At 39.3% G+C, this 18,854-nt stretch overlaps 1 protein-coding gene across 1 annotated transcript in view; it reads left to right on the forward strand.

Annotated features, from left to right (window-relative positions):
• LOC118650732 (alpha-2-macroglobulin-like) overlaps positions 1 to 18,854 on the forward strand; it is a 103,162-nt gene that overhangs the window by 6,011 nt on the left and 78,297 nt on the right. Inside the window, exons 5-20 of the mRNA XM_036299032.1 lie at positions 184 to 204; positions 480 to 648; positions 1,077 to 1,161; positions 1,691 to 1,811; positions 2,563 to 2,677; positions 2,828 to 2,937; positions 5,166 to 5,327; positions 7,523 to 7,750; positions 8,212 to 8,275; positions 9,642 to 9,784; positions 10,618 to 10,767; positions 12,294 to 12,458; positions 14,338 to 14,452; positions 16,127 to 16,253; positions 17,241 to 17,469; positions 18,496 to 18,763. Of these exons, the coding sequence (XP_036154925.1) occupies positions 184 to 204; positions 480 to 648; positions 1,077 to 1,161; positions 1,691 to 1,811; positions 2,563 to 2,677; positions 2,828 to 2,937; positions 5,166 to 5,327; positions 7,523 to 7,750; positions 8,212 to 8,275; positions 9,642 to 9,784; positions 10,618 to 10,767; positions 12,294 to 12,458; positions 14,338 to 14,452; positions 16,127 to 16,253; positions 17,241 to 17,469; positions 18,496 to 18,763 (2,272 nt within the window). The remainder of the gene's footprint in view (positions 1 to 183; positions 205 to 479; positions 649 to 1,076; positions 1,162 to 1,690; positions 1,812 to 2,562; positions 2,678 to 2,827; positions 2,938 to 5,165; positions 5,328 to 7,522; positions 7,751 to 8,211; positions 8,276 to 9,641; positions 9,785 to 10,617; positions 10,768 to 12,293; positions 12,459 to 14,337; positions 14,453 to 16,126; positions 16,254 to 17,240; positions 17,470 to 18,495; positions 18,764 to 18,854) is intronic.

Here is an 18,854-nt window from a genome sequence, read left to right on the forward strand (position 1 = left end):
ATCATTATTTATTAATTGCTTTTAAATGATTAGTTAAAAGTTCTGTAAAACTTAACCTGTAATTATTTTATGTGTTTTACTATGGGTAAAGTTATTCTAGATAAAACTACCTTGCTTATAAATCAGAACTGAGAATACTTGTGAACAAATTCTAAACTCCTTTATTTCTCTTTTCTCTTTCAGATTCCACTAGTATCCATTGAGGTAAGTGAGACGAAGCATTCCATAATTACATGTAAAGTAATAAATTTAGGGAAAATGTTCTTATTTGAGAGATTCTTACAATATCCCAGAAACTTGTCATTAAGGGAGAAGCCTTCAAACTCATGTAACACAGATGGTTCTAACTCATCTCCCCTCCCCATTCCTTATGACCATCCCATTTTCCTCTTTGTGGATAACATAGAGTTTCTATAGATCCCCTATATTGTCTCTAATGCTCTAAGCTCTTTTGTAATTTTCAATTAATGTATCTATAGGACCCCAAAGGAAATCGCATCGCACAATGGCAGAAGGTCAAGTTAGAGAGTGGCCTCAAGCAATTGGCCTTTCCCCTCTCATCAGAGCCATTTCTGGGCTCCTACAAAGTGCTGGTAAAGAAAGAATCAGGTGAAACGGCAGAGCACCCCTTCACCGTGCAGGAATTTGGTATGAATTATGGAAAATCATGGAATATTTTTCTTCATATTTAAACTTCTAGGGCCTAGAATTTGAGTTTATTTTGAATCCTTTCACTTTTCCTGGGTGAGACTGGGGTTGGAGTAGAACCAATTATATACCTTACTCCCATTAAGACAATTAATGCTTTGTGAATACGACTTTATATAACTTAGTTATATTTATAGCAATTTTTTCATCTCCAAGAAATAGAAAACACCCTTGTTTTAGTAAGGTTACAGGGGTCTGTGATTGTTCTTCGAACTGTCTGCATTTGAGCAAGGTAGATGTATTGGAGAAGAGAGCTGCCTCTTCGCGAGCCTAAAATATTATTAGGGAAGTGTTACAAAGAACCTGAAAGTACTAATTCCCCAGAAGTTGAAAACTAATCACAAACTTCCTTTATATCCTATCAACAGTGCTTCCCAAGTTTGAAGTGCAAGTAACAGTGCCAAAGATAATCACTATCTCGGACGAAGAGGTGAATGTGTCAGTGTGTGGCCTGTGAGTTTTTTGGGGTTTTTTTTTATCTTTTTGGGGGAAATTATTTTAAAAAGACTCAACATTTGGGATATTTTGGCTAGTGTTTTAGGAACAGTGACAGCACAAATACTTGAAATACATGAGAGCATCTCATCTCTAGAACTTTCCTTTCCTGTTGCCTTCCTATTTTCCCTTCTTATTTTCTTTCACAATCTTACCAGCATTATTATAACTATCATGGCACAGGCAATTGTCCTTACAGAGACTAGGCTACAAAAGATAGTTTTTTAGATGAAAATTAAAAATTAAGAGAAAAGGCATGATAAAAGAAGACTATACTAAGTTTCAGCATGTTGCACTGGAGAATTCTAGAAGAGAAGGGTCATTACATGACTGTGCTCAATAATGTTTGAGCCTGCAAATGGAAAGTGCAGATTAGAGGGAAGAGATGGGAGTAAATATAATTTAGTTAAGAGAGGAAATATAAATAGGTCGGAAATGTGGATTTTCAATGTCTACTTTGATTCATTTGGCGATGTTCTTATGACAGATACACGTATGGAAAGCCAGTCCCAGGACGTGTGACCCTGAGCATGTGCAGAAAGTATTATAATCCTTCTAACTGTTTTGGTGGAGAGTCACAAGCTCTCTGTGAGAAATTAAGTCAGAAGGTAGGTGGAAAACTCTTCTAGGGACTAATGACGAAGGCATTGTTAATAAGCAGTGAGTCACAATATGATGCTAACTCAGGAAGATAGCACCCGATAAGAGAATTCTATGCTAGGTATAGTAGTTGTTTTAAAATAAGTGAGTTAGCACAGTAGGAATTATGTATTTCCTATAATTGTCCATTATGGATGTTCTTGGTGCAGCAAACACACGGAATGATGGAAGCTGAGCCAACTTCAATAACTGGTATCCAAAGCCATCTTTGACATCCATTTGTATGAAGGAAAGAGTGGGGGGAAAGCATACCTTTTAACCACCTTTTCTGGGAAGAATGTCAGTTTCATTCTTTCTATGAACAAGAACTTGTCACATGGCCCCACCTACATACCAGTGAGGTAGGAAACACAATTCCAAGATAGGCGGTGACTTTCTAGCCATAGCTGTACACTATGGAAGGGGAGCCAAACTTTGGTGAAGGGTTAGCCGCCTATTACAGTAAGATTTATCACCAAAATTTTAGGGCATTTCTATCTCATTCACAATAAGAAATCTCAAATACTGGAGAAAACACCTGTCAATTATAAACCAGATACTGTTGTAAAATGTAATAATAACCAATCCCTAAAGGTATTATATTCTTATAGGAAATACCTAAATTATATTCCCTGCCCCCCCCCCAAATATCCCACCAGATTAATCGACCCCTGGTCTGTCTAGTGTTATGTTCTTGTATTTTATTCTATCCCCTCCTAGCTAAACAGCCAGGGTTGCGTCTCTCAGCAAGTAAAAACCAAGGTCTTCCAGATGAAGAGAGAAGGTTTGAAAATGGAACTTGAAGTGGAAGCCAAGATCAAAGAAGAAGGAACAGGTTTGTGTACCATGTGGGTATGGGAGAAAAGGAAATGGACATTGATTTATATCCTTTGCCAAAGTATGACTTGAAAGAGGGAAGGTAGGATAAGAAGTTCAGGCCGATCGTCCTTCCAAAAAATGACTTTCTTTTTTCTTCTTCTTTCAGAGGTGGAGTTAACTGGAAGAGGGCTCAGTGAAATAACAAGAACTATCACCCAACTCTCATTTGTGAAAGTGGACCCACACTTCAGACAAGGGATCCCCTTCTTTGGACAGGTGGAGTATTTGTCAATTCACAAACCAAACTTTGCATCATCATCTAATAAGCATAGCATATTCTGCTAAAACTATACCTGATTATTGTTACCTGCTGATTTATACAAAATACAATACAAATTAAAACCACATATATGTCCCTCTGTAAATTTGTAAATGAAATCTATAAAATCGTTCTAAAGCATCCGCAAAATTAGCAAGGTTTTTTTTGTCACTTCTGGAACAGCATTGTGTGGTGTCACTCAATCTCCTTCCCACAGTTTATCAGGCAGTCTCATTTTTTTAAATTGTTTTATTGCTTAAAGTATTACAAAGAGTATTATATGTCTCCTTTTTATTTTCTCCCCTTGACCTTCCCCTGGCCTCCTATACACCCCAGTGTCTTATGTCCATTGGTTCTGCTTATATGCATGCATACAAGTCCTTCGGTTGATCTCTTACCCATCCCTACCCCCAACCCTTCCCAGCCTTCCCGCTGTAGTTTGACAGTCTGTTCGATGTTGCTCTGCCTCTGTATCTTTTTTTGGTCATCAGTTTATAATGGTCTTAATTACCCATAAATGAGTGAGATCATGTGGTATTAAAATATGAGACTGAGACTGACTTGGCAGTCTCATATTTTTATGATATTTTCTCACAAGCAGCTCAGAATTCATGGTGGCCACAAACATTATCCTTCCAACACTAATTTCACATGGCAATGAATGGGTACATGGTTTTAATTTTTATTTGAAGCATAAAAAATGCTACTATACCTAGTATTTCTTTCATGGATATTATATTTATACTTTTTCTATAAATGCAAGTAAAACAGTGTACACAAGGGTAAAATACTGCTATTTAAGGTTCCCAGCTTTTAAAAATATAAATTTTCTCACATATCTACAGAGAAATATTTTATTGTTATCTTTCTAGTATAAGCAGATGTGCAAATGGGCCTTTCTGGGTCCAGGAGTCTGAGATAACAGTTGGGTGCATCTCATGTATAATGACTGTGTGTCATATTCTTAATGGAAATGCTATAAAATTTCAGCTGCGGAGAGTGTGAAAGACAGAGGGACTAGACTCAACAAAGGAGTCAAGGAGTAAATTTTAGAATGTTTTGATTATGTTATGACAGCAAACATATTCAGAAACTTTGGTCACATCCTAAAATGAAAGTACACTTCATGTTTTTAAATTTCTCAGGTATATTGTACATTTTTGATATTTTAGTCCTGCTAAATAAGTGTTCCATTAGTCATAAGACTCATCAGAAGAGAAAAATCAGAATTTTATCCTTCTCTTTGTACATGCAGCTGACAGTTCAGTGACAAACCTAGACTTTGTTAATCAGTTACACATACTGATCCAAGTCTGCCCCTGTGCTTCTTGCTACCATAATAAGTAGCTTATCCTGGAAAGGAATGAACATCTTCACAATAGGAACTAGACTACTCATCTGCTGAGTTTAATATTAACAGTAATGTGACTTTAAGCCTTTATTAGGATGGTGTGCTTCTTCTCAATTTTACATTTTTACATGGCAAGTGCCTCATAAAATCTGCCTACCTTCCAAAAGATTATTAGGTTGACAAGCAGATATCATGCATAAAACAACTAGAGAAGCATACCAGACAGTGTATTCATTGCTCACTTGTACACTTATTATACAGAACACAACACCATAGAAAGTTATTTGTCCGCCACACAATAAGAGGAACTCAATTAAATTTGGCAGTGGTTTAAAATTTTTCAATGCTGTATGATTCTTGTGCTCTGTGACTCTGCAAGAGTAATATATGATACACAGACCCACCATCATGCTCTATCCTTTTACACTGCTTTATTTTTTCTAATTTTTCAATTACAGTTTACACTCAATATTATTCTGTATTCGTTCCAGATATGCAGCATAGTGGATGGATCATCATGTATTTTACAGAGTGGTCCCCACGATGTTTCAAATACCCACCTGGCCTCATACAATACTGCTTTATTTTTCTTCTTAGGACTGATTACTACTAAATAAGTGTATATTACTTATGGATTGATTTCGCATCTGTCCCTTACTAGACTGTAAGCTCTACGGTGGAAGGACCTTTGTTTTGTTCACTGCTATAGCTTCAATGCTTGAAAATGTGTTCAACATATAGGATGCACTCATATAAATACTTCTGATAAAATGAATATGTTGGGTGCCTATTGGAGATTAGCCATATAACTGATCCACAGCTTTTCATCTTCAGGTGCGCCTCGTGGATGGGAAAGGTGTCCCCATGCAAAATAAACTCATCCACATCACAGCAAATGCCGCTAACTATGTCTCCAATGCCACCACGGATCAGTTTGGCCTAGCGCAGTTCTCCATCAACACCACCAACGTTAAGGATTCCTCCCTCTCTGTCAGGGTAAGCTTGGAAAGAAGTTACCAATAACATGAAGTAGCCTTGAAAAATGCTTGCAACCTAAAGTGATGAGATCTCCAAGTTTGTTTAGTCCAATGGAGAGAAAAACACTAGAAACTAGAAACCAATTTAAGGTCAACTTTGAAAAACTTTATTAAAAAGTTTTGGTGGTTAAAAGTGTGGGTTCTTCTTGTATGCTATTACTGGCAATATAAAATGGTGCTATCGAAAACAGTATGGCAATTTTTCAAAAAATTAAAAATGGAAATACCGTATGATCTCATAATCCCACTTATGGGGAATATAGCCACAAGAATTGAAAGCAGTGTCTCTAATGCATATTTGCACACCCATGTTCATAGCAGCACTAGTCACAATAGCCACAAAGTGAAAGCAACCCAAATATCTTTGAACAAATGAATGGATAAATAAAATGTGGTATATACATATAATGGAATAGAATTCAGCTTTAAAAAGGAAGGAAATCCTGTCACATGCTATAACATAGATGAACTTTGATGACATTATGCTAAGTGAAATACCCAGTCACAAAAAGAAAAATACACAAATACTGTATGATTCCAATTATACAATGTATCTACACTAGTCAAAGTCATAGAAATGTAAAGTAGAATGGCAGCTTCCTATGACTGGAAAGGAGAAGTTAGAAACTGTTGTTTAATGGATGTAGAGTTTTAGTTTAACAAGGTGAAAAAATTTTGAAGATCCATTGCACACTACTTAACACTACCAAACTGTACATAAAATGGTTGAAATGATAATTTTATGTTGTGTGTTTCTTACCACAATTTTTTTTAAAAGGTGTAGGTTCCGAATGAAATAAATAAGAATAAAATCCTGGCTCAACTCTTTTTAAGAGCAAATAACTAAAAACCTTTATACTTCATTTTCTTATCTGTAAAATGGACACAACTCTTAGAATTGTTGTGAGATTAGAGATATTACATATTAAAGCACCTTGTGAGCCCCTTTAACTGTTAAATATTGTTGCTGTAAAAGCCCATTTTAACATCATTAGCATTTTAACTCCATAAATTATTGTCCTTACTTACTTTTGTCCTGCTATTCTAATTTTCTCCACGCTCTCCATACCCATATAGTTTGCTTTTTATAGCATACAGTCCTCTATTCTGCAATGAAGATGTAGATACACATTTATGGATATATGGCTACACAATAGATATTACATAGTAATAGTGATGAAAAACCCATACCTGTTGTAATTTCTTATATAAAAATAAAGAGGAATAAATAATATTTTATTAATTAAGCTGTAAATAGTTGTCATCAAAGCCTATACATTTAATAAGTGAAAATTGAATGTTTACCCATTTATTTTATTAAGAACTATCTCAAATATCTTCTCTGTACTAGGCACGGTGCTAGTCCTAAAAAAAATGAAAATATTATTGTTAAATGCTTACTCTGTTTAATGAGCATTTATATGTTATCACTGGAATATACATTGAGATATGAACAAAATGGTTGGCTGAACAAAGATTCACTCATGCCACTTGGGAGGTGAAGATGAGGGTAGTGGAAGCCTGAGCATAAAAACTAACAAACAACTTCTACATGGAGAAAAATTGAAATACAACTCAAATAATCCCTATGGAGCTTAAGAGTCCAGAATCACAAGAAGCTTTAAAAAGAATCCAGGAAACTCCAAAGAGGTGGACTTTGGCCAATTTGCCAGCTCAAGAACTAATGCTATTTATGCAAAGTTTCCTCAGAACCTTAACGTTGCAATATTACATTTACTCATAATATCTATTTGCAACTCAGCATGAATGAGGCATTGACTTCAATTTGTGAATGTGATTCTTCAGTTTTTGGACATTATTTAAGTCTCCTCAAAGAGGTTTCATAGTGTCTCTGCACAATAGAGTGGCCAAAGAAATGTCAAGGAAGCTAGTCAGAGCAAGGATGTCTCCCTTTATGTTCTTCAAAAATATCAACAGCAACCCTAGGAACCTCTTCAATGTAAAGGCACAAACCATGCCTGCAATAGAGATAAACCAAAAAAGGAGGGGGCTTCTCTCTCACTTGTTACTATGGAGCAAAAGACTTCTCGGGACTAGCTTAGGTAGGACAGTCAACTAATACAGTTTTGTGAGAACACTGATTCTCTGTGAGATATAAACTATACAATAATACTGTTTTTCCTAATTCATTAGGTCAAATACAAGGATCAGAGCCACTGTTATGACCACCAATGGCTGGCAGAAGAGCACAGAGATGCTTATCACACTGCCACTCGTGTGTTCTCTCCCAGCAAGAGCTTTGTCCACCTTGAGACCATACCTGATGAACTGCGCTGTGGCCAAACTCAAACCATCCAAGCACATTATGTTCTGAATGGACAGGTCCTGAAGGAGCTAAGGGAGCTCACGTTCTATTACCTGGTGAGAAGGCGGACCACGGCACTGAGTCATCTGTAGACAAGATTTATAAGCTCTGTGGGGCAAGATTTATAAGCTCTTGAGAAAGTCTGTTTCTCTTCTGAAAGCTTAACTCCCTACAGCAGCGGTTCTCAACCTGTGGGTCGCGACCCCTTGGGGGTCGAATGACCCTTTCAAAGGGGTCGCCTAAGACCATCAGAAAAAACATATATAATTACATATTGCTTTTGTGATTAATCACTATGCTTTAATTATGTTCAACTTGTAACAATGAAATTGGGGGGCACCACAACATGAGGAACTGTACTAAAGGGTCGCAGCATTAGAAAGGTTGAGAACCACTGCCCTACAGGGTTAATTAATTCTTGCTAGCAGGGGTTCAAAGAAAATAAGCATGTCACATAGAGGGCAAGAATTAAAGTAAGATCCTTTCATTGCCTTTGTTTTGGGGGGTTTTTTTCCAGATAATGGCAAAGGGAGGCATTGTCCGAACTGGGTTTCATGTACTGCCTGTGAAGCAGGAAGACAGTGAGTATTTTCATAATTCCACATTCCCACCTCAATCTGACACATTCAACCTTACAATGCAGAAATACCAGGATTCGTTTCAAATAAAGAGAGGCAATCTACGTCTAACCCCAATAAAGAAGGAGTTGAGCCCTAGCTGGTTTGGTTCAGTGGATAGAGTGTTGGCCTTCAGACTGAAGAGTCCCAGGTTTGATTCCGGTCAAGGGCACACGCCTGGATTGCGGGCTTGATCCCCATTATGGGATGTGCAGGAGGCAGCCGATCAATGATTCTCTCTCATCATTGATGTTTCTATCTCTCTTTCCCTCTCCCTTCCTCTCTAAAATCAATAAAGATACAATTTTTAAAAAAAGAAAAAGTTGAAAGGAGAAAAATGTTTCTTTTTTTTCACCCAATATGTCTTTTCCTTCAGTGTATTCTGTTCAGATTATTTAAAAGGTAGATGTAGTATTTCTTATAATCCATTCTTATTCCAAACTTTCAAACCATAAATATTCATGAACCACCTTTGCAAAACAACATTTCAAAATAGTTTTAATCAATGGGCTGAAGGTAAAATTTGGGAGTGCTTTCTATGTACTAGATTTTGTGCTGAGTTATTTATATTTGTATATAAGTTTTCTTTTTCAAAGATAGTTACAATTTATGAAGAATTTAATTGGGTACTTCCACCATTGAATTGGACTCTTCCCATGAACGAATATGAAACAATATAAATCTCTGATGGTTTCTCCTATTCCAAGAAAGTCTGAAAGAACACCTACTAGAAAACTAACAGTGACTTACTCTCCTGTTGCTTTTTCATAGCAACACAGAAGATGTACAGAAGTCTGATGCAACCTCTAAAAAATCTATGTAGACATCAAAAAATAACTTCCAAAGAAGCACCATGTTCCTCTTAAGGAAAAAAAAATAGAATATGCTGTTCATAGAGGTTTAAAAAGGACATAAGGATAAATACAATGTGTTAAACTCTTAATATTATAATTCACAGCTTCACCTTCTATTTCCCTTCTCTAATGTGAGGTCTAGATCAAATGGCAGCCAAGATGTCTCCATATGCTTAGATAGCATCAGAACTGTATATAAGAACTTTAAAATTGGTGATAAATCATCATTTAAGAGAGAAAAAGGGACTTTTAATAAGGCTTCTTTTTCCCTAAAGCTAGAGTTCTTAAAGATATAGAGTTCTTAAGGATAGTCATCTATTTGTTACATGCTGTTTAATATATCTATTACTCCTACTAATAGAAATGGTATTAACCCGACCAGGCTCATAAAGGGCTTTGTGCAATAGAAACCATCCATGTTAGCCCTGGGGATATACCTAACCCATAATCCCTTCCTCACTGTCTCTGTGCTCCAGTGAAAGGCCATTTTCCTGTGTCGGTCCCTGTGGAACCAGACATCGCTCCAGTTGCTCGATTGCTCATCTATGCCATTTTACCTGATGGGGAAGTAGTCGGGGATTCTGCAAAATATGAGGTTGAAAACTGTCTGGCCAACAAGGTGGGTGCTTCATACCATAAACTTTTCACATTAAATTAGAGGTACCTATCCTTATTATTTTCTACATGCGAGCATTTGGACCAAAGGGGTTAAATGAACTTCCGCAGGACTTCAGCAAGGTAATGGCAGAGTCACATTAAGAAGCCATGTCACTGGACTCCTGGTGCAGAATTCTCATGTATTATCCCTTACCATATGATATGATTCAGAGTACCTTGTTCCCTTCTTTTTTGATGAAATGCTGGAAAATACATTCTTAAGATTACTAAAGAGCCAAAAGATAAACACAAGAGCATCTAGAACTATTTGCATTCTACCTTGCAGTGAATGAACATTACACTGTGTATCAAAGGAAAAAATGGCATCTCAAATTTAGTAAGTTGTAAAAATAATTAGATGTCATTATAATGGCTTAGCTGATTCTTGGAAATCAAAACGACATGTAGGGGACCAAAAGCCTCAGGTCTCACACAGTGCCAACCACCGCAAAGTCAAACTAAGTGCTTATGCATTGAAAGTAAGCAGCACTCAGAAAAAGCAGGTGGTCCAGCTAGCGTGGCCCAGTGGTTAAGCATCGACCTATGAACCAGGAGGCCATCCATGGTTCAATTCCCGGACAAGGAACACGCCTGGGTTGTTGGCTCCATCCCCAATGTAGAGCATGCAGGAGGCAGCTGATCAATGATTCTCTCTCATCATTGATGTTTCTCCTTCTCCCTTCCTCTTTGAAATCAATAAAAATATTTAAAAAAAAATTTAAAAAAGAAAATGCTGGTGAATACACGGTTAAGTTAGAAAATTTGTTTTTCTGATCTTCCTCTCCACTTTCACAGGTGGATTTGACCTTCAAGCCAGCAGTAAGTCTTCCAGCCTCGCCCGTCCACCTGCGAGTCACAGCTTCTCCTCAGTCGCTCTGTGCCCTCCGTGCAGTGGACCAAAGCGTGCTGCTCATGAAGCCTGAGGCAGAGCTCTCCCCGTCCTCGGTGAGTTCCCTCAGCCTGGGTCAGGAAGGGCCAGGTAAAAGGGTCTCCAAGCAAGAAGAAATGCCTTTTTGAGTAGATGGGCAGCTCCTGCATTGAGCATCTGCCCCCTGGTGGTCAGTGTGCGTCATAGCACCTGGTCAAGCAGTTGTTCCGGTTGTTTGGTCACTTAGGCTTTTCTATATATAGATTGCTTTGGGAAAAACAAGCAGAGAAGGAAGATGGATAAGTGTCTAATTTCGTTACTCACTTTGTTAATCTAATCAATCAATTTTAAACTCCTATTAATATAATGCATTTTTATATCTGTCTTACTCTTCCTTTTCAAAAGAATTTGAAAACATCATTTCCAGTATTTTACAGTTAAAGTTTTAGGTATTTGTAAAGATCTGGAGCATTTTGTTCCCATGAATAATGCCTAAGAAAATACTACCCTATTAGAGGATATATACTTCTTTGTGTACCTGTTTAGAACATATGTCCATTAACTTTGTTATGCACTGAGTCAGTTGCTAACCATCAGATAGAGACAAAGCTATCATTTTACTCTACCGTCTTAAAGCTTTGTACAATGTCTCAAGTATAGCAGATCTCAATTTCTCTTAATAGTTATATTTCATTCTAGCATGGAGTCTAAGGTTTGCCTTTGAACTATGTATCAAAGTATTATGATCCTTGCTTAGATGGCAATGTTTTGGGGTTTGTTTGCTTTTCCTAAAATTGTTATTTTCAAAATCATATATATATATATATATATATATATATATATATATATATATATATGTGACCATTATGACCAAACGAACAGAATGGCTGAAACGACCAGTTGCTATGATGCTCACTGACCACCAGGGGGCAGATGCTCGATGCAGGAGCTGCCCCCTGGTAGTCAGTGCATTCCCATAGCCAATCTCCCATGGCCCCTCCCCCCAGCTAGCCAGCCCCCATCAGCCCCTGGTGCTAAACCACTAGTAGAGACCTGCTTCTGGGTCAGGTTTTCTTATGTAGCAGAGCAGCTCCCTCAATGTGATCTATTATAAGTCAGCCCTTGACACAAGGGTCAGTCTTGATCGCATCCTCTGCCTTCCCGGGGGGCGGGCCACCCACCTGCTGTGGTGGCAGCACAGTGGTGAGGGAAGGATGGGGGCGGGGGGGAAGAAGTAGGGAACTGTGCAGTGGTGAGGCGCCAATGGTGGCATCAGCGTCCATTCCTTCCACGCCTGCCCCGATGACTGTCGTCTCCTCTCCCAAACCCACTGGGGCCCTCGTGCCCAGGCTGGGACAGGGAACCAGGAGTGGGCAGTGGTGGACGCAGCCCCTTTCCCAGGGGGGCCAAGGACCAGCTCCTTCCTCGGGGCCAGAGGCCAACCTCCTGTGGTCCCTCTCTCCCCATCCCCCATGAATTCATGCACCAGGCCTCTAGTCTTCTTTATAAAATATCTAAGCAATGAAGATACTCAAAACTAATGGCAATTATTCTTTTCTTTTATCCTTGCACTTAAGAAAAATAAACTTTTGCATTTGTACAGGTTTATAACCTGCTACCAGTAAAGGACCTCACTGGTTTCCCTGGAAGTTTGAATCAACAGGAGGAAACTAATGTAGACTGTGTCAGTGACCAGATCCACATCAATGGAATCATCTATTCCCCAATGTCAAGTACAAACGAAAAAGATATGTATAGCTTCCTACAGGTAAGTTCCTTCTATTGTAGATGATTAGTTCCTAAGGTTTACAAACTATCTAATCTAAAGAGAAACATGCAAAGCCCTGACTCGTTTGGCTCAGTGGATAGAGCGTTGGCCTACAGACTCAAAGAGAAACATGCAAATTGACCATACCTCTGCTACACCCAAAAGCCACGCCCACAAGCCATGCCCGCAAGCCAATCAGGAGCGAATATGCAAATTAACCCAACTAAGATGGCAGCAGCCATGGAGCTGAGTGAACAGGAGACTTGGGTTGCCTCGGCAATAGAGGAAGCCAAGCTCCCCCCTGCCCTGCTGGCCTTAAGCTCCACTCAAGGCTACAAAATTTCAATTATAGGAGATAAATAAATCCCAGATACCTGCTTCCAGCCAGCGGCCGTGGCCAGCTTGAAAACGGCCCTCAGCCCCTCACGCAGGCTGACCAAACCCCCATGGGGTGAGGGTCCCCAATGGGGGCTTGACCAACCTGCAAATAGCCATCAGCCCCTTACCCAGGCTCGCCAGGCACCCCAGTGGGAACCTCCACCCTAAAGAGGGTGTGGCCAGCCTTTAAACTGGCCCTCAGCCCCTCACCCAGGCTGGCCACACCACCATGGGGTGAGGATCCCCACTGGGGGCCTTGGGCAGCCTGAAAACACCCCTCAGCCCCTCACTCAGGCTAGCCAGGCACCCCAGTGGGACCCCCACCCTGATCCGGGATACCCTTCAGGGCAAACCAGCCAGCCCCCACCAGTGCACCAAGCCTCCATCCTATATAATAAAAGGGTAATATACAAATTGACCCTAACAGCAGACCCACTGGGAATGACTGGTCACTATGACACACACTGACCACCAGGGGCCAGACACTCAATGCAGGAGCTGCCCCCTGGTGGTCAGTGCACTCCCACAGGAGGGGCTTTGCTCAGCCACAAGCCAGGCTAACAGCTGCCAGCACAGCAGTGGTGGCAGGAGCCTCTCCTGCCTCCTCAGCAGCGCTAAGGATGTCCGACTGCAGCTTAGTCCTGCTCACCGCTGGCAAGTGGACATCCCCTGCGGGCTCCAGGGCTGCCAGAGGGATGTCTGACTGCCAGCTTAGGCCCGATCCTCCGGGGAGCAGGCCTAAGTCAGCAGTTGGTCATCCCCCGAGGGGTCCCAGACTGGGAGAGGGCACAGGCTGGGCTGAGGGACCCCTTGCCCCCGAGTGCACAAATTTTTGTGCACCGGGCCTCTAGTTATATATATTTTAAAAATTATTTATTTAATGCCTTCATATCATAGTTGAGGCTAATGAGACATAGAGAGGTCAAGTGACTTCTCCAAGGTCACTATAAGTAGGAGATCCACTAATAGCAAAGAGCCAGTACTGTAACTTTTTGGGCTATTAATCAAGTTTTCTTCTTTTTACTAAAATTCATTTCCTTATTATACTTATAAATATCAAATTATAAAATAACTACTGTTCAAAGTGTTTTAAAAAAATGAAATTACCTCAGTAAGTGTACCAATATCCCTTCTACAAATGTGAACATTAAAAGTTTAGTATTAGCTCTAGCCAGTTTGGGTCAGTGGAAAGAGCGTCGGCCTGTGCACTGAATGGTCCCAGGTTTGATTTGGTCAAGGGCACATGCCCAGGTTGTGAGCTCGATCCCCAGTAGGGGATGTGCAGGAGGCCACTGGTCAATGATTCTCTCTCACCGCTGATGTGTTTCTATATCTCCTTCCCTCTCCCTTCCTCTCTGAAGTCAATAAAAAATATTTTTTAAAAATATTTTAAGTTTCATATTAAACTAATTGGATTGTTTATTAATTTCAATTTTTAAGAGTATGTGCCTATATATTTTATAATATTTATGTACTAATTAGGTGATAATTTTCTTCACAGGATATGGGTTTAAAGGTGTTCACCAACTCAAAGATTCATAAACCCAGAGTGTGTTCATACTATCATCCCCAATCCTTTGGAAGCCCAGGTGTTGCAAGACTATATGAGTATTCAGGTAAAACAATGATAATAATAATAATAATAATAATAAATTGCCTAACATATTGAACCAAATAGAAGGAATTATTAAAATTAACCAAAAAAACACTTGTGATTCAGATATATCAAGGTTACATAGCAATACGACCCCAAAAATTCTGATTGCATCAAACCCCCATATATGCAAAGCTGAAGAGATCACACAGCAGATTGTGAAAAGTGTTAAAAGACAGGGGAATATGTGCAGAATAAAAGAAGGAATTGATTCTGATTGAGGATTCAGAAAAGCCAGTCATAAAGAATTTGTATCTAGTACATAAAAATATGTGGCGTTCAAAAAGAAAGAGAAAGTTTTCGGGCGTAGGATCAGTGTAAACAGAAACAGAAATGTTCGTAAGTCAGGCTACATTCTCACCAATCAAGTGAAGAAGTTCCTTAATGTCCCAATAACATCAGGCAATATTCGTGTTGAAATCACCCATTTATCAATGACATGGGCTATTTCTTCGATGAGTCAGATAGTAATGAAGCATTTGCTTCTAGTCTGATTGTCAAATCACGGTTGAATACAGGTTGAGTACAAACCAAAGAGTTTGTCAAATATCAAGAAAAAAATTCGGCCTAGTTGGTTTGGCTCAGTGGATAGAGCATCGGCCTGCAGACTGAAGGGTTCCAGGTTTGATTCCAGTCAAGGGCACATGCCCAGGTTGGGGGCTCGATCCCCAGTCGGAGGCAGCCAATCAATGATTCTCTCTCATCACTGATCTTTCTCTTTCTCTCCCTCTCCCTTCCTCTCTGAAATTAATAAAAATATTTTTTAAAGAAAAAATTCAATGATAAATTTTCTATCTGGAATTTAAATTATTGTATATTTGTATTAATATTTATAAATTATATTCTACAATCTTTTATCAGATTTATAGTTATGTATATACAAGTATATATATGCACAAATATTTTTCCTGTGTGCTTTGTTAAATATTTACCAGTACATCATTAACAGAAGTTATAGTAAACAGTATGAGAGATCCTAACTGATTTTTTGACACATAATAAGAAGCTTTTTTTTCTTTAATCCTCACCCGAGGAGTGAAAATATTTTTTTCATTGATTTTTAGAGAGGGTGGAAGGGGAGAGAGAAAGAGATGTGAGAGAGACACACAGATCGGTTGCTTCCCGCCCATCTCCCCACCAGGGCCAGGATCTAATCTGCAACCCAGGTACTCTTTTTGTAATCCTTTATCCTTTCACTCCCATGAACTGTTCCACAAAGCCCCTGCCATGATGTCTGGATATGATTTCTCTTTTCTCCCACAGAGAAACATACCAAATGGAAATTTTGATTCCTCCCCCCTCCCGCCTCCATGTCATAGAAATCTTCACTTGCACAATGTGCAGGAGCCACAGAGGACTCCTTTGTGCCCCACTGACAATCCTAGGTTCTTTCTGCCTCTGTCTCTATGTTCTCTGTTTGTGATTCTCTTCCCCCACCTCACTCCTAGCTTATTTCAAAAGTTAAGAATTCAGCTAAAACATTACCTTCTCAAAGAAGCTTTTCCTTAACACCCAAGTGTCTTCTCCTGGTTCCTATTTCATCACCTTGTTTATTTCTTTTGTAGCACTTATCAAAGTCTCTTATAAGCTTGAGCTTTATATTTATTGTTTTTGTCTCCTCCCTCACCCACCATAGAAAGAATGTCAATGAGAGGCAGCAGTAATTACGTATTAGGTGCTTCAGGGCCTGTCCCAGAGCCTGTCACAGAGACCGTGAGAAAATACTTTCCTGAGACGTGGATCTGGGACTTGGTGGTAGTAGAGTAAGTAACTTCCTTTATATATAAGATACAACAGTAGATATTCCTCATAATTTTCAATTTTGGACACATTGCTGTTTTTAGGAGAAATTGGACATAAGCACTGCTGCTATGACATCTCACTAATAAATTGCATCAGAGCTAAGAAATTTTGCACAAATTTAATTCAAAAATGTCCAAAAAACAGGCATGAAGACTAAATAAAACCAAGCACTGCATAGATTAACACTTTAGAGAGACCCTTCATTGATCAGCATTCTTGAATTAAGAACAGAATCAGTAAGGCAAACTATACACAATAGTGGTAGAATTGAAAATTATAAACTCGCCCTCAAGTGGAACAATAGTTTAGAGATCAAAATTTAAGAACAATCTCAAATTACATATTTAGTTTATAACTATACTAGAGGCCTGATGCACAAAATTTGTGCAAGAGAAGGCCTTCTTTCCCCTGGCTGCTGGCACCGACTTCCCTCTGGCACCCAGGACCTGGGCTTCCCTCACAGAGAGAGGCCCTGCCCACCCGCCACAGCCCGCAGGTCAGTGACCTGGGCCTCCCTCTGCTGGGCGATCATTGGGCAATGGCCGAGCCCCGACCAATCCCATCGCACCCGCCTTGGCTGGCCTGGTGCAAATGGGTGTCATAGCGTGGTCCCGGGTAGTCCTCTGGATGATCGTTTCGTTGTTTGGCCGTTCAGTCGATTTGCATATTATGCTTTGATTATGTAGGATTATATAGGATTGTCTATAATAGATTATACTACAGCAGTATGTCTATAGGAGATTCTAATATAGACAAGACTTTAAAATGATCAGATTTAAAAGAAAAGGAATTATATGACTCTATTTTTAAGCCTTGCTTATACTCTTCATTATTAATATTTCTTCTGAGTGCATCCAAATCATGACAATAGAGTCATTTATAGGGGTTCCTAGAAAGGATTTATTTAACTGCTTACTTTCTGTTCTTCACATTGCCATCCTCCCCAGCTCATCAGGCGTGGCTGAAGTAGGAGTAACAGTCCCTGATACCATCACTGAGTGGAAGGCAGGAGCCTTCTGCCTGTCCGATGACACTGGAATTGGCCTCTCTCTTCCCACCACTCTCCGAGCCTTCCAGCCTTTCTTTGTGGAACTCACAATGCCCTACTCTGTGATCCGTGGAGAGGCCTTCACACTCAAGGCTACTGTCTTAAACTACCTTCCCAATTGCATCCGGGTAAGGACCTCGCTTTCCTAAATTGAACACAAGGTTAATTAAATTAAAATTGCATTCCTAGGAATACTATCAAACTCCTGTGTGGAAAATGTGCTTATCAGAAGAAGAGTACTATTAGATAATCATTTGCATATTCATAACTATAGTTGCTGATATATGCAAATACCAGATTGCAACTTAAAACAAGTTTCTGAGTCCCTATTTTTTTCCTTTCTAATATTTTTAAATTAAATTTACTGGGGTGACATTGGTTAACAATATTTCATAGATTTCAAGTGTACATTTCTATGATACATGATCTGTATATTGCATTGTGTGCCCACCATCCAAAGTCAAATCATCTTCCATCACCATATATTTGGCTTCCTTTACTACCCCCACTCTCTTACCTATAGTAACTACCATACTATTGTCTGTGTCTTGATTTTCAATTTTATATCGCACATATGGGTGAGATTATATGGTTCTTAGCTTTTTGTGACTGACATTTCACTTAGTATCCTATTCGGAAAGTCCATCCATGTTGTCTCAAGTTTCTAACTCATCACAATCTTCTAAGGTTAGGAAGTTTGTGTCGTATGAAGATTTCTGATATGGACATCAAAAATCAATAGGCGTCATTTACATGTCTTAGATTCTTCAAGGTTTCAACCTCTACATTCCCATGTATTTAACTTATATGTGTCATTAATTAAAAATTATTTGTGAGCATCTTATATCCACTGAAATCATAACTGTTTACCAATCTTGTGTACTCTACTGGGAAAGCTGAGAGAATGGTCAAGATTTCAGTCAAAGAAATAGTGCTCCCACCGGCACATGTCATCATGACTTTTCCTCACCTCTGGTCCCATGAAAGAGCAGGTTATACAAAAATACTAATATTTCAAGTTCAATTCTACCTATAAGGTCTTCAATATTAGGCAACCTGAAATCTAACCACTCTCCAAAATGCTTTATTTCACCCTATTCTTCTTTGGTACCCTTCTTCCTCTGATCTCGTCTCTGTCTCACATGTGATTTCAGGTCAAGGTGCACCTAGAAGCCTCTCCTGCATTCCTGGCTGTCCCAGGGGAGAAGGAACAAGACTCTCACTGCATCTGTGGGAATGGACGTCAAACCGTGACCTGGGCAGTAACTCCAAAGTCATTAGGTGACAGACAGATTCCTAAAACTACTCAATCCTACTCAAAGATTGTATGTCAGTGGGATTCTTATATCTACTTCTACTTCCCTCAGGCAATGACACCCCTTCCCCAGATGGTAGGATTTTTTTTGTCTTTTATTCTAGGAGGTGTAGAAGGATATTTTTACTACCCTCACCTCCATTTCCACCTCAAATGCTCAGAATCATTATTCTCTAGCTTGTGCTGCTTCTATTCCTG

Source organism: Myotis myotis, unplaced genomic scaffold (assembly GCF_014108235.1).
Source record: "Myotis myotis isolate mMyoMyo1 unplaced genomic scaffold, mMyoMyo1.p scaffold_m19_p_3, whole genome shotgun sequence".
Taxonomy (NCBI): domain Eukaryota; kingdom Metazoa; phylum Chordata; class Mammalia; order Chiroptera; family Vespertilionidae; genus Myotis; species Myotis myotis.